A 12318-nucleotide genomic window follows, 5' to 3' on the forward strand; every position below is an offset into this window, starting at 1 on the left:
GGCAAGTACCATCGTGACCAAGGATGATAAATGAGGCTTGCTTTGAGAGCAGGAGTTGTACAGATGTGGAGGGAGGTGAACATCTGCCTCCCCCAGCTTTTGTGACGGCTCAGCTACTGCTGCTGCAGGAAGCTCTGGCCTCACCCCACATACTCTGGGATTTGGGCCTAGGCCGCTCCTGGGCTGTCCACCCCTCCTTCTCTGTTTTGGGAATGGAGGGAGGGGCTAGTCCAGTAGGGAGAACCAGGCCAGAAAGAACATCCTAGCATCTCATCCCTCCAAAGAAAACTGGCTTCAGTCTTGGCTGGACAAGCGTCTCTTCACCAAGGCATACCAAGGGAGTCACGCTTTTGTGTGTGTCTCACTGTGTGGTGAGTTCTAGGGAGGGCTTTGCCCCTTTTGCCCAGGGAGCTGGAGGTGTCTGAGGATGGAGGTGTTTTAGGTGCGTGCCTGGGCAGAGGGCCTGTGTTCCCATCAGCAGGGACCACCTGGCTCCCAATATAGACGGCACTTCTTATGCGACCGCCAAGTAGAGGCTGTTAGTATGTTTCTGTAAAAACAAGCTTCAACCCTGCAATCACCCACATGCCCTCCTGGTCAGCATCTGAGCCCTGATAGTGGCTGCAACTCACACATGCACACACTCTTCCTCTGCCCCACCCCTCCCTGGGTCCCTGGTAGCCCTGCTAACAGTCGTGCTAAGCATCCTCTCTACTGATGCAGGATCTCAGGCGTGTCATGGGAACAGGCTCCAGCATTCAGCTGCTCCCTTTCTGCCCAGGCACCCCTGGCTCTGCTGTGTCTCATCCTCCTTGGGAAGGCTCCCCCTGGCCGTCCCCTAGCTTCCCTGCCCCCCTCCTCTGCCACTCCATTTTCCCAATGATCCCCTGGAGCACCATTGCCAAGATTTAATGACCCGCTCTGCTATCGGTCCTGGTCCTGTGAGTACTTACTCTCCATGGCGAGCATGATGGGCTGGCTGGTCTTGTTATCCCCATTCTTGTCGTTAACAGCCTGCACATAGTAGCGACCTGCCTCAGGGGCCACCGCTGACAGGATGACAAGGGTGTTCTCCAGCGTGATGGCTCTGGGAAGAGGAAAAGGATTCCTCTGACAGGGGCCTGAGGGGCTCTGAATCTCCAGGGAGTGGGAGTGGAAACCCTAAGGGGGCAGCCTGACCATATCTCCCGGTCCCCAGCCTCCCAGGGCCCCTCCTGCCATCCCCTCCCCAACCTCTTACTGCCTACATCCTGCCACGTTTAGTTTGCAGAGAATGCTAAACACAGTGCTGATGCTGTCAACCACACCCAGAGACAGTACATTCAAACCCAGACGCCGAGACCACCCAAAGGAAGCTTCCCTGGCCCCTACCCCAAGACTGGGCGAGGGGCTTCCAGGTATCCCCTTGGAATTCTGCCCTTTCCCAGGTCACAACCTCCATGGCTGTGTGTAGTTATTTCTGCATGATGTGCATCCAGACACTGAAGAAATGTTCTCAGCATGGATTAGTGAATGTCGATGAATGAATAAGTAAATGACAAATGAATGCTAATGAATTTAGAAATGCAGGGCCATTCCAGAATCCATGCCTTAACTCTAATCCTAAATCTGTCCAGGATTGATGGACTCAAAGGCCACAGGTCACCTGGTGACATCAACTTCTGGAAGTCCTGTCTCCCTCCAGTCCCCTTTCTGGGTATCAGTTTCTACCTCTCTTTTTTTTTTTTTTTTTTTTTTTTTTTTGAGACAGTCTCGATCTGTTGCCCAGGCTGGAGTACAGTGGCATGATCTTGGCTCATTGCAGCCTCTGCCTCCCAGGTTCAAGCGATTCTCCTGCCTTAGCCTCCCGAATAGCTAGGACTACAGGTGCGCCCCACTACCCCTGGCTAATTTTTTGTATTTTTAGTAGAGATAGAGTTTCACCTTGTTAGCCGGGATGGTCTCGATCTCCTAACCTCGTGATCTGCCCGCCTTGGCCTCCCAAAGTGTTGGGATTACAGGCATGAGCCACTGTGCCCAGTTGTTTTTTTTTTTTTTTGAGACAGAGTTTTGCTCTTGTCACCCAGGCTGGAGTGCAATGGTACGATCTCGGCTCACTGCAACCTCCACTTCCCCAGTTCAAGTGATTCTCCTGCCTCAGCCTCCCGAGTAGCTGGGATTACAGGTGCATGCCACCACACCCGGCTAATTCTTGTATTTTTAGTAGATACAGGATTTTGCCACGTTGGCCAGGCTAGTCTCGAATTCCTGACCGCAGATGATCCACCCGCCTTGGCCTCTCAAAGTACTGGGATTACAGGTGTGAGCCACCGTACCCAGCTGGAGTTTCTACCTCTTTGAAGCTCATAACCAAGAGTGGGACTAGGTGGGCTGGTTAGGAGGGAAAAAGAGGCTGGTGTGCTTTGGGATGTTGCGATGGGCTGTTTGCCTCAGCTGGTTTCCTTTGCTGGGATCCCATCATGCAGCCCCTTCTCAGGCCAGGTCTTCTGGCAGGGAAAAGGAGCTTGTCCAAGCAGGAAGCTGGAGGCTCCATGGAATGTGGGTGCAATGGAGCCAGGAGCGCCACCCACACCGGCTCTGCCTCCCTCCACCCATTCTCCCAATGACAAACAAAGCCATTAGTTTGTCAAGTATATCTCTGGATTTTAATGTGATGGGCCTGAGACAGCTGTTAAACATCCTTAATGTTAGTTTAACAAGGACAAATCCAGTTGAATTCTTTTCAAATTTTCCCATTAGGTGAATGTTACAGAGTTTTAAACAGGCTCTCAAATAAACATCCCCACTAATGCTTCTCCAGTCCAGCTCTCTCCCAGCCTGGCTGTGCTGGTTTTCGCCCCCCTCTCTCCTGGTTTTGGTGCTTCACACGCTGAGAATCACACCCTTGGCATAGCTCTGGGAAGCAGGAAGCCAAACCCTCCTGCCCCCAATTCCTGGGTACCCTAACGATGCCCCTCCTCTTTTTTTTTCTGGAGAGCTCTTGGCTGGGTGCAGTGGTTCATGCCTGTAATCCCAGCATTTTGAGAGGCTGAAGCAGGTGGATCACCCGAGATCGGGGGTTCGAGACCATCCTGACCAACATGGAGAAACCCCGTCTCTACTAAAAACACAACATTAGCCGGGTGTGGTGGTGTGTGCCTGTAATCCCAGCTACTCAGGAGGCTGAGGCAGGAAAATCGCTTGAACCTGGGAGGCGGAGGTTGCAATGAGGCGATATTGCACCGTTGCACTCCAGCCTGGGCAACAAGAGCGACAGTCCATCTCAAAAACAAAAACAAAAAACAGGAGAGTTCTTTTAACCTCCATCTAATGAGGCAATAGGAGGTGGGGCCAGAGCCAGGCAAAAATATTTCAAAAGCTTAAAATAAGACAGGGATAGTGGTCATTTTCCCATCTGGGAGTTTCCTGCAGGGACTTGTCCTTAGGTGTAGCATGTGAGGGTGGCTGAGAGTTGGAGGAGGGGTCCTCCCCATGCAGGGCTCTGGCTGGGGCAGGGGGTGAGCTCTGGAATGGAGCTCTGGCCCTAGCTTCTAAAGGGCATGCAGCTTCCTCCTTGCTGGGCCTCAGTTTGCTCCTCTGTGCAAGGGTGGAAGCAGGTATTCTGTAGGATTTCTTCCAGCCCAGAGGTTGAGGGATTCTGATTCCTGTTGCTGCTTCTGTTGTTTCCTCCTTAGGCCCAAGACAGCCCTGCAGCCCGCCACCTGTCTCTTCCCATCCTGCAGACCGGGACACGGCAAGGAAGCCTCCAGTGGGCACACTGGGCACAGCTTGGCCCACGTTCCAGTTCACTCACGTGTCTTAGGACCCTTTTGGTCTCCAAGAAGGCTCCCACCTCAAGTTTCATCTCTTTCTTGATCAGGAAGGCTCCTTTCGCTGTATTTTGTCTATATCATGATCAAGCTTTCTGGGTCAGCGGTTCTCAACCAGGGTTGACTTTGCCCTCCAGGGATGACAATGTCTGGACAACTTTTGGTTGCCAGCTCTGGGAGTGCCACTAACAATAGGGGTCAAGGCCAGGGGTGTTGTTAAGCACGCGTCCCGTGGTGCACAGGAAGGCCCTCACAAGGAAGAGTGATTGGGCCCCAGATGTCAAGAGCGCCATGCCTGACACGGTCTGTCCTAGATAGAATGCATATTAAGATGGCAGAGATGGCTGCTGCCCACCTCAGTCTAAGGCTTCCCTTGTGTCATGGACTACAGTGGCTGGGAAGCCAGAGACAGGCTTTGCATCTCTGCTTGCATCCAGGTGGGGCAGTGAGGCTGAACTAGTGGGATATGGACGAAGGGATGTGCACCGTTGCTAAGCTTGGACCATGAGTGCCACCTGCGTGATCCTCATGTCTGCTCCCTTTCTCTCTGGCAGAGCAGGACAACTTGGAAGGTTGTGTGCTGATGATGGCAAAACTCCTGTTAGCAGGGCCCCTGAATGACTGTGTGGAAGAGACCATGCTTCTCATCATGGTAGAACTTTAAATGGGGCTGGGCATGGTGGCTCATGCCTGTAATCCCAGCATTTTGGGAGGCTGAGGCAGGTGGAATGCCTGAGGTCAGGAGTTCAAGACCAGCCTGATCAACATGGTAAAACCCCGTATCTACTAAAAATACAAAATTAGCCAGGTGTGGTGGTGCATGCCTGTAATCCCAGCTACTGGATGCTGAGGCAGGAGAATTGCTTGAACCCAGGAGGCAGAGGTTGCAGTGAGCTGAGATCGTGCCTTTGCACTCCAGCCTGGGCATCAAGAGCGAAACTCCATCTCAAAACAAAAACATAAACAAAAACAATAAATGGGCAAGAACTCAACTTCCATGGTGTGAAGTCACTGAGATTTTGGGCTCTGCTTTAACTAGTGCCTGCAGGGAAGCACCCTGGCCTGGGACCCGTAGGGCCTGATTTCAAGTCTTAAACACAGAGTGGAACAGGAGGCAGAGATACCTTTTGACTTGCCCTCTCTGCGACCCCCACAGGCAGTGAAGGAGGGTCCCTGGGCTTGTGGCTCTCTCCAGAATGTCCATCTCATTGACAGACATTCCTGGGATGATGCTGTACTGTACTGTGCTGTACTGGGTGCTCTTCCTGGCACCCAGGAGGGCTTCCAACCTGTGGCATTGCACCCCAGAGGCAACCCAGATGGAAAGAAGCTGGAGGAAGAATTCTTGGGGGACACAGACAGCAGAATTCAACTCTTGGGCAGGGGCTGGATTCCATTTTTCAGCCACACCCCCTGGTTTCAATGTACTAGGCTTTTGCTATGGCTCTGATTGGCCCAGCCCTGCCCTCCCTTCCCCCCACTGCTCCTATTAATCCAGGCCCTTTTTCTCAGCTCCCTGCAGCCCCCATTGATAATTTAATTATGAATGAAATAAATTATCCTAGAATGTGTCCAAAGCCCCCAGCATGCATCTTTATAAGGAATCTTGTCTCCTTTGCAACAGTGAGCACCGGGGCATGGGTGAGGTGATGCTAATCTCTGCTCCTGCCCCACCAGTGAGAGCAGCTTTCTGTAGACAGCAGCGCCTTCTGTGCCCTGCACACCCCTCTGGCAGACAGCACTCATCAGATATGTATCTTTGACACACAGACATCAGGGAATTTGCTGCCAGGGACACTTTCTGCTCACTTATGAATATTAATTTCCTGTAATTGCCAGGATAAAACCACAAGAGTGTTCTATCATGTAGGTGGTAGGAACATTGCAGTGGTGTGCAGGGTCTGGGTGTGTGTGTGACCAGGGAGGTGTGCATGTGTGTGCAGGCCAGGGTGTTCTGTCCTGGTGCCACAGGGTTGTGGGAATTAAAAGAGGATGAGGACGGAGGCTGGGAATGAGAAAAGGAGGTGAAGAGGTGTTAGGAAAGGGATGATGGGAGTAGGTTGTAGAAAGGGTTTTATCCACCACAATAAATGTAGTAGGAAAGTGCCAGCACACCTCTCACACAGCCATGGCAGACATTGCTAATCAATCACGATATTCATTCTAATGAGTCTAGATGGGACCTCCGAATCCTTCTCAACACAGTGTTCCAGGCAGCCACTACCAATTGATTGGCTTGCAATAGGCCATGGGAAATGACCTCAGAAAGGGAGCTGGGATGGGGCTGGGACTCGTCTACTTGTCCCAAAACCTGTGTGGAGAGCATTCCCCTTCCACAGCAAAATCTCAACATCCATGCTAAGAAACATCCATGCTAAGAACCATTCTTTGCTGGTTTTATTGAACATAAGTTAGGCCTAAGAGGGCACACTCTGACTCACACAGCATGAGTCCCCTGTTCACCTGGGGTGCCACTCCAATTCTTCACCCTGCTCTGTATCCACACTCTTTGTCCCATGACTTTGCAGGTCATGTCGCTCAAGGAACAGAGTCTATTTTCCTACATCTTGATTCTGAGTTCTACCATGTTCTTGCTTTGGCACATGGCATGTTAGCAGAAGCTGGAAAAGTGTATGTTCCTGTGCAGCACAGCCAAGTCACCCCAGTCACCCAGACAAGTCAGCCAGTCCCAGACAAGTGAGAGATCCCAGCCAAGACCGGAAGAACCACCCAGCCAAGCCCAGCCTAAATCACCAGCCTGCAGACTCACAAGAAAAAGAAATGTGTATTTCTCTAAGCCACTGAGCTGGGTTTTTTTTCTTTTTTTTTTTGAGATGGAGTCTCACTCTTGTCACCCAGGCTGGAGTGCAGTGGCGCGATCTTGGCTCACTACAGCCTCTGCCTCCCGGGTTCAAGCGATTCTCCTGTCTCAGCCTCCTGAGCAGCTGGGACTATAGGCATGTGCCACCATGCCTGGCTAATTTTGTATTTTTAGTACAGATGGGATTTTGCCAGTTTGGCCAGGCTGGTCTTGAACTCCTGACCTCATGTGATCTGCCTGGCTTGGCCTCTCAAAGTGCTGAGATTACAGGCATGAGCCACTGCACCTGGCCCACTGAGCTGTTTTGTTATGCAGCATATTTGTGGCTGTGGGTAGCTGATACATACTAGCATGGTGGTTCTTAACCCTGGCTTCACATTAGAACCACTGGGGAGCTTTTAAAAATTCTGATGCTCAAATTCCATCCCATTTCAATTAAGTCAGAGAGTCTTAGGATGGAGCCCAAGGATCAGTACACGGTCATGCACTGCATAACGTTTCCGTCAAAAACAGACCACATATATGATGCTGGTTCTGTAAGATTATAATGAAACTACCTTATACAGGTGTGCCATTAGAAAAGATTTTATACCATATTTTTACGGTACCTTTCCTATATTTAGATATGTTTAGTTATACAAACACGTACCATTGTGTTACAATTGCCTACAGTACAGTAACATGCTGTACAGGTTTATAGCCTAGGAGTAATGGACTACATCATACATCCTGGGTGTGTAGTAGGCTGCACCATCTAGGTTTGTGTTCACACAACAATGAAACTGCCAAATGACACATTTCTCAGACTGTATCTCTGTCATTAAGGGACACATGACTGTATCCCCAAACTCCCAAATGATTTCAACAGGTAGCTAGGTTGAGATACTCCACAGGGCTTGTTCCCCAGAAACACAATATTTTCATTGAGTCTGTGAGCCTGTTTTCAGGCACTTTTCACATAATACAAGAATTGAAGGACCTGACTCCGGAGTTGGCAGGGCTGGACGCAGCTCCACCGCTTACCAGCCGTGTGAGATTTGGCAAAGTAGTTAAACTTTTGGGAACTTCACTTGATTGCCTGTAAAATGGGGAGAAACCCAGCATCTCACCGGGTTGTGGTGAGGGTCATTCATTCAACACCTCCTTTCCGCAGGTGCTCTGGGGACTGGAAGGAGAACGAGATTGAGAGCATCTTCTTCTTCTTCACAGAGTGTGGCTGTCTGGGAGGAGAGGGGATGTGTGTGGTGTGCTTAGCTCAGTCCCCAGGACATAGCAGCCATTCAATAAACGGCAGCTGCTATTATGATGATGGTGATATTATCATTATTTGAGACGGAGTCTGGTTCCGTCTGGAGGCTGGAGGCTGGAGTGCAGTGGCCCGATCTCAGCTCACTGCAACCTCTGACTCCCAGGTTCAAGCGATTCTCCTGCCTCAGCCTCCCGAGAAGCTGGGATTACAGGCATCCACCAGAACGACCAGCTAATTTTTGTATTTTTAGTAGAGACAGGGTTTTGCCATGTTGCTGAGGCTGGTCTCTACTCCTGACCTCAAGTGATCAGTCCACCTCAGTCTCCCAAAGTACTGGGATCACAGGCGTCAGCCACCGCGCTCGGCCTATGATGGTGATATTATTACTGTTATTGTTACTATGCTTCCTTCCCCCAACTAGACTTGATGCTCCCCAAAGGCAGGAACCATCCATCTATGCCTCCACTCTCTACAGAGACCAGGACAGGCTCAGTCCTGTGTACACGCAGCCTGAGTAGATCAGAAGGTGGTCTTCTGGAAGCAGGGGGGAGCTGGAGTTGGAAAGATGAAAGCCCCAGCTGGCTCCAGACCCGGGGATGGGCTCAGGAGGGCGGGGAGACGGGTGTATCTCGGGAGGAAATGCTTTGTTGCTCGCCTTCTGTGGAGGTGTGGGGTGTTGGCTCCATGGCTCCTGCCCACAGGCTGGGCTGCCCCAGCCAATCCCAGGGGGCACACAGAGATGGCCTTGTGAACACTGAGAGGCCTGTGTGTTTCTCTCCCGGGGGCTTCCCTGGCCACACCTCCGCCTCGAAGCCAAGACACACACAGCCCTCACACACCAGTAAACACCCTGCCAATGGACACGCCTAGGGCCTCCTGGCTGCCCAGGAGACGCCAGCCTCTCCAACATCCCCTGGCACCACTGGCCTAAGTCCTAGGCCTGTAACCACGGTGACGGCGCCTTCGTATGTGCCTGTTTGGGTTTTTTAAGTGCTCTGAAAAGCAGACTTATTCTCCAGCTGACAGGGGAGGCAACGCCCTGGGATTCCCCAGGAAGGGGACTGAGCGTGGGTTTCATGGTCCCAAGTCCTTGCACGTGCATCCTAAGAAGGCCCCTGCGAGGTTCCCTACCTGGCTGTGTCCCACAGGAGCTGAAAGGAGCTTCTGCACAAAGGCCCTCCTCCACACTCAAGGGAGACTTTATCTGGCCCCAAACCTCCTCCCCCAGTCTCCCCTCCCCTCCCCGTCCCCTCAGAGCGATTCACTCACATGCGGCTGCTGGGCGGGATCTTGCGGCCGTCCCGGAACCAGGTCACCTGTGGCTGGGGGAAGCTGGCGATGCGCGGGGCACGGATGACAGCTGCTTCTCCGTGGGAGACGCTCTGGTGCTTCTCACCCTCCTCAAAGCTCCCCATGTCTGCAGCCGGGACAACGGCAGTAGGATCAGGGGCGGGAGGTCAGCCTCAGGGGCTGCCCAGCTCCCAGGTTGGGAGTGGTGGCCATGGATGGAAAATTCGGGGCAGACAGGATGACCACAGGGAAGGAGGACACCTTGCTCGGGCCACCCCATTCTCTGCCTCACCACTAGCACCCTGCCCTATGCTACTGTCTCCATTTATATCCCTACATCCTTCAATCAGCCAATTCGTTCAACCACCCTGAGAGCTTGGTCATCATTTCACACGTTTTACAATGGAAAAAAACTGCTCAAATGGGCTCAGAGAGGTTAGTTAACTTCTCCAAGGTCACCTAACTAGGAAGAGACAGAGTCAGAATTTGAACTCGGACCTCAAACCCTGGAGTCAGGCTATGCAGCTCCTCCTCCCCTGCCCTACAGTGTGGCCTTCAGCATGGCGGGGGCTCCTGTGTGAGGTGAAGGGCAGGTTTCCGTGCCCTTTCAGGGAGAGAAGGGTGGGCATGCTGAGAGAATGGGGTCTTAGATGCTTGCAAATGGGTGCAGACAGCGTTTCTCTCCTGCGCCTTGGGTGTGTAGTGTGTAGTATGTGAGTTTGTGTGTATGTGTGAACATAAACACCATATTGCTCTTTTAAAACATGCCACCGCCTTGGCAGATATGGAGGGGAACATTTATCCTGGCTCTGCCTGCCAGGAGGTAAGCAGAGAGCAGAGGAGACGCGGGTAGGAAACTCTTCAGCCAGCCTGCCTGCCTGCCAGGGCGGGACAAGGGGGTAGGCAGACTAATTCCAACACAGAGGCTTGGAGATAGGGTTTGGGAAGGGGTATTTGTGTCTCTACCACATCCTTGAAAATTAATGGACATCCTTGTTACTTCGATTGTGGCCCGTGGGCAGGTGCCTAGGCACCACACCTGGGCACCTGCCAGAAATGCAGAGTCTCAGGCCCCCCAAGACCTGCTGGATCGGAATCAGCATTTTAGCAAGATGCTTGGCAAGTGTGTCCATGTTCAACTGTGAGGAGCATATTATTTGTCCCAAACTTGACTGTGTGTCGGAACCACCTGTAGAATTAAAAAATGCTGATGGCAGCCTCACCCCCAAAGCTTCTGATTTCACTGGTGTGGAGTGTAGGGATGGGAGACATCCCATATCATTCCATTTTCTTTTCTCTTCCTTCCTTCCTTCCTTCCTTCCTTCCTTCCTTCCTTCCTTCCTTCTTCCTTCCTTCCTTCCTTCCTTCCTTCCTTCCTTCCTTCCTTCCTTTCCCCTCCTCCTCCCCCTCTCCCTCCCTTCCCTTCCCTCTTTTCTCCTCTCCTCTCCTCCCCCCCCCTTTCTTTCTTTCTTTCTCTCACTCTTTAACCCAGGCTTCAATCAGCCAAGTGCAGTGGTACCATCTTGGTTCACTGCAGCCTCTGCCTCCCAGGTTCAAGTGATTCTCCTGCCTCAGCCTCCTGAGTAGCTGGGATTACAGGCACCCGCCACCATGCCCAGCTAATTTTTCTATTTTTAGTAGAGAGGGGGTTTCACCATGTTGGCCAGGCTGGTGTTGAACTTCTGACCTAAAGTGATCCGCCTGCCTTGGCCTCCTAAAATGTAGGGATTACAGGCGTGAGCCACCGTGCCCAGCCTACATCACCCCAAGCCATCACTAGGATGTGCCTCGACCTGTGCACAGAATTCCTACGTGCAGAAAGATTTCACACTGATGACTTATAGGCCTTTGTTTCCCCATTGCCCAGCGGATCCCTCCCTAACCAAGGGGGCCGCATGCTAAGCCGCCCGGTCCCCTCCTACTGCGTTGGGTGTTATTTCTCAACTCCTCTAAGACCACTCCTTCTACTAGGAGTTCTCCAACCTGGCTGCACCTTAGAATCCTTGAGGAGCCTTTAATATTCCCAGAGGGGAGAATCTTTTGGGGTGTGTGGGCTGACCTCAGTATTTGTTTATTATTATTATTTTAGAGACAGGGTCTCGCTCTATCGTTCACGCTGGAGTACAGTGGAGTGATCATGGCTCACTGTAGCTTCAACTTCTCGGGCTCAAGCATTCCTTCCGCCTCGGCCTCCTGAGTAGCTGGGACTACAGGTGTGTACCACCATGCCTGGATAATTTTATTTTTAATAGAAACGAGGTCTTGCTATGTTGCCTAGGCTGGTCTGGAGCTCCCAAAGTGTTGGGATTATAGGCATGAGCCACTGTGCCCAGACCAAACCTGAGTATTTCTAAAGCTGCTCGGGTAGCTCCAACACGAGCTAAGGCTGACTTGGGTGGGTCTCAGAATCTCCTGAGACCTGGAAAACTCACAAAGGTGCTCACCACTATCCTTCCCTCCCAGGCATCCCCCAGGGCACAGAAAGGCCCTGCTTCAACCCATCTGGCTCTCTGAGTACCTGATTCCCTCTCTTGATTTGCAGATTCTGCCGCACAATCGTTTGAGAATGCGGGCCTACAAGTTCATTTTCTGAAGCCCTAGTCTTGATTCTCTTTCCAACCACGCTGGCCCCTTGGCGGCTTCACTTGGCCTAATGGTTTGACCACAATCTCCCTGCAAATGACACTTGTGCCTTCTGCTCTGGCTCTGCCCTGAGCTCTGAGATCCAATCTCCAACAGTCTGTTGGGCATTTCTCCAAGGAGGGCCCTCCGTCATCTCCTTGTCAAGCTCTCCTTGCATCCTAAGTTCTGTTAAAATCTCCCCTTGGCTGGGCATGGTGGCTCAGGCCTGTAATCCCAGCACTTTGGGAGGCTGAGGCAGGCGGATCATGAGGTCAGGAGTTCGAGACAACCCTGGCCAACATGGTGAAACCCTGTCTACACTAACAATACAAAAATTAGCTGAGCATGGTGCCACACGCCTGCAATCCCAGCTACTCGGGAGGCTGAGGCAGGAGAATCGCTTGAACCTGGAAGGCGGAGGTTGCGGTGAGCCGAGATGGTGCCATTGCACTCCAGCCTGGGGCAACAAGAGGGAAACTCCATCTCAAAGAAAACAAAAACTAAAACAAACAAACAAAAAAACTCCC

The 12318-nt window shown here is 51.9% G+C and overlaps 1 protein-coding gene across 1 annotated transcript in view; it reads right to left on the reverse strand.

The window, feature by feature from the left end:
* Window positions 1-12318, reverse strand: part of SDK2 (sidekick cell adhesion molecule 2) — a 145467-nt gene that overhangs the window by 132165 nt on the left and 984 nt on the right. The window contains exon 2 of the mRNA XM_032179094.2: window positions 9149-9296. Coding sequence (XP_032034985.2) covers window positions 9149-9296 — 148 coding nt within the window. The remainder of the gene's footprint in view (window positions 1-9148; window positions 9297-12318) is intronic.

This window comes from Hylobates moloch, unplaced genomic scaffold (assembly GCF_009828535.3).
Source record: "Hylobates moloch isolate HMO894 unplaced genomic scaffold, HMol_V3 SCAFFOLD_15, whole genome shotgun sequence".
Lineage (NCBI taxonomy): Eukaryota > Metazoa > Chordata > Mammalia > Primates > Hylobatidae > Hylobates > Hylobates moloch.